Source organism: Olea europaea, chromosome 10, assembly GCF_002742605.1.
Source record: "Olea europaea var. sylvestris chromosome 10, O_europaea_v1, whole genome shotgun sequence".
NCBI lineage: Eukaryota > Viridiplantae > Streptophyta > Magnoliopsida > Lamiales > Oleaceae > Olea > Olea europaea.
The window spans coordinates 29951051-29954387 of record NC_036246.1 but is presented as its reverse complement, the minus strand read 5'-3'; the positions used below and the strand labels follow the sequence as shown (position 1 = coordinate 29954387).

At 30.3% G+C, this 3337-nt stretch overlaps 1 protein-coding gene across 1 annotated transcript in view; it reads left to right on the top strand.

Annotated features, from left to right (window-relative positions):
• The first annotated feature begins 2696 nt into the window (after window positions 1-2696).
• The window catches only part of LOC111400509 (protein MICROTUBULE BINDING PROTEIN 2C-like), a 7128-nt gene continuing 6487 nt past the window's right edge, over window positions 2697-3337 (top strand). The window contains exons 1-2 of the mRNA XM_023027921.1: window positions 2697-3025; window positions 3127-3210. Coding sequence (XP_022883689.1) covers window positions 2795-3025; window positions 3127-3210 — 315 coding nt within the window. The 5' untranslated portion in view covers window positions 2697-2794. The remainder of the gene's footprint in view (window positions 3026-3126; window positions 3211-3337) is intronic.

Here is a 3337-nt window from a genome sequence, read left to right as displayed (position 1 = left end):
ATATTACATGAAAATTCAAAATTTTTCTTTATTTTTTAATCATACATTTCCCACTAATATACTATTCAAAAATTCATTCTGATAAAAAGAATGGGGCTCAAACAATAACCATCATCAAAGACGAGATGTATTAATTGATGGAAGGCCCCGTTTGGTAGGGATTTTTTGCTCCCAAAAATTGATTTTTTGACCGTTATTTTACTATTCAAGCCGTAATTTTTGACTTCTTCTTTTACATGTGGATCCTACTTTTCTTCTAACGGTCAAAAAATTAATTCTCAAAATCCCTACCAAACGGCCCCGAAGTTAGAATGTAAGAATTTGACGAAAAAACTAGAGACATTAGTTCTACAATAAGAAAATATTTAAAACCTTAGTTGCAATTAATCCCTGTTTGGCCCCCATTTTGTGGAAATGAAAATAGGTGGAATAATGTTTTTTTTTTCAAAAGAGTGGTTGAAAAAGAAGGAAAAATTCTCAATTTACGTGTAATATTCTTTATAGAAGATTGTATGGTTGAAAATAAAAGAGAGAAAAATGAAATGTAATGGAATGGAAATTAATGGGGACCAAACGGGGGCTAAAGTGTGGTGCAACAAATAAAAATATGGTGGAAATAGATTACTCTTTTTTTCTCTTTAATTTTTTTTTTAATTTTTATAAATGACTATATTTTAATTACTCGAAACACTCCTAAAATTTACTCATTGACACACTTGTGTTTCTAATTTTTTCACCTCAATCTTCATATATAAAATTGCTACTAGATACTTATCACTCATCTTAAAGCATAATAATAAAAATTTTGGACGAAAATTGTCACCAAAGGCAAGATTTGTTGATCAATAAAATATTAAGGATATGATGTGATAAAAAAATTAGGGACATAAATAATGAATAAAGATTACGGACGTTTAGCATAATTAAGACGTGATGTATTTATGAAAGATGTAGTTTGAATAAAGGGTAATTGGCGCAAAACATCCTTACCTTTCGAGGTTATTGTGGAAAACGTCCCTACCTTTCATTTTTTGGCATTTTTGCCCTTATTTACCACCTTTCTTGCGCTGAAGGTCATTTTCACTGTTTTTGACGATTTTGCCCTCTATTCAAATAAAAGAAAAAGAATAGAATAGAAAACAAAAGAATTAATTGCAACTAATACCCCAAAATTTTAAAAAATTACAAATTAGTAATAAATATAGGAGTTAATAGCCCAAATGGTTACTAAACTTTGCCAAAGGTCCAAAAAGGTCATTGAACTTTTTTAAATACAAAAAGAAAAAAAAACCAACAAAAAAAATTGAAGAAACGGGCTTTTATTTTTAAAAATAAAGAAAAAAATACAGATTAGTTTTGCTAAAAATAAAATTTTTAATAAATTTTGATTAAAAATGTATGATTGAAAAAATAAAAAATAATTTTTGGTTTACTTTTCACCTTCCTCCATTTTCACCTTCCTTATTTTTTTGTCCTTTTTTTGTTGGTGGGGTCCGTTTCTTCAATTTTTTTTGTTGGTTTTTTTGGTTTTTTTTCTTTTTGTATTTAAAAAAGTTCAATGACCTTTTTGGACCTTTGGCAAAGTTTAGTAACCATTTGGGCTATTAACTCCTATATTTATTACTAATTTGTAATTTTTTGAAATTTTGGGGTATTAGTTGCAATTAATTCTTTTGTTTTCTATTCTATTCTTTTTCTTTTATTTGAATAGAGGACAAAATCGTCAAAAAACAGTGAAAAGGACCTTCAGCGCAAGAAAGGTGGTAAATAAGGGCAAAAATGCCAAAAAATGAAAGGTAGGGACGTTTTCCACAATAACCTCGAAAGGTAAGGATGTTTTGCGCCAATTACCCTTTGAATAAACCAACCCATTTCAAAATCGTAAGGGTCTTTGAAATCATTATGAACTTATGTGGAAATTGGTGAATTTTACCCACAAACATATGTATGCAAGAAACTAAAATATGACAAAGTTCAAGCTTATTTTTAACCGACTATGAAAAAAGAGAGAATTGAATCTCATGCAAAGCAAAGAAGATAGGGAGGAGCAATTCAATAAGGCATTTCCTTTGATATGCCGTTTCAATATGTAAAGTTCATTTCTCTAGTAACCAATTTTTTATTTTGTTTGAGGAACTTTAGTGCGATAACAAGTATCGATAAACTATCACAACCAATCAATCAAAAATTCGAAGAAACATCGGTCTTTATTATATATAATCGACTTCAGCTTGTCATGTCTATAGTTATGCAATTTCAATATTTGTCAAGGCAAAGATTGATAACATAGTGTTCCCATCCATTCCTTTAGTTTGATCTCAATGGAAATTTCTTTATATAATTAAACAAAGTTAGTGGGAAGTTCTACAAGACTCAACATCCATTATTTTCAGAATACATTTTTTCAAGATTTATTTTCAATCACATTTTTCCACAATGTAATATTATACGTAAATTCAAAAATTCAAATTTTTTTTTTAATTTTTAGTTACACGTTCTCCAAAAAAATCACTATTTTAAAATACATTTTTTTCTAAAATCACATTAAAATGGAGCTCAAATAGGGGCTCAAGGTGTAAAGTGGATTAACCAGTGTTCATAGACACTAAAGGCCTTTGTGGAGTTGGGCTGGGTTAGTTGACCCGAACCCAACTATTATTTTAATTTTTTCAAAAATTGGAAAATGAAACGCCAAGGGAAAGATTCAAAATCAAGTCTTATTCAGTCCTACTCCAAAACTGCTTTCCAATTACACAAGAAATCAATTCAATTTTGAAAAAATAAAAAAATAAAAATGTATGAACAACATTTACTGGATTTACAGGACAACAATGGATTCGGGTCGGATCCCAAGTCATGGCTCTCCGACGGCAACTCCGGCGTTGGTGGTGAAGGCCATTCATCTCTCGCCAGCACTTTGTCTTCTGTCTCCGCTGCCGCCGCCAACGCCTCCGCCGCCAGCAACGTCGACCGCGTCCTCTTCAATGACCTCGTTGAGATCGTCCCTCTCGTTCAGTCACTCATTGTAATTTGTACATTTTTGCTTTATTTAAATGTTTTTGTTCATTTTCTCACTGAGTCATTTTTTGATTATGGAGGTTGAATTTATTTATGGGAATTTTGTAGGATCGGAAAGCGAATACTTCTTTTACTAGACGGGGTTCTATCATTTATACCAAGACGCCAACTAAGGAATCCATTTACAAGAAGGTAAATTTTTTTTTTAATTATTAATTAATTATTTATTTATTTATTTTTTTTCCGTTGTGGGGATTTTGAGAGTTAATCTTTATCGCTGTGTAAATTTATGGATATGATTTTTTTATTTTTTTTAATA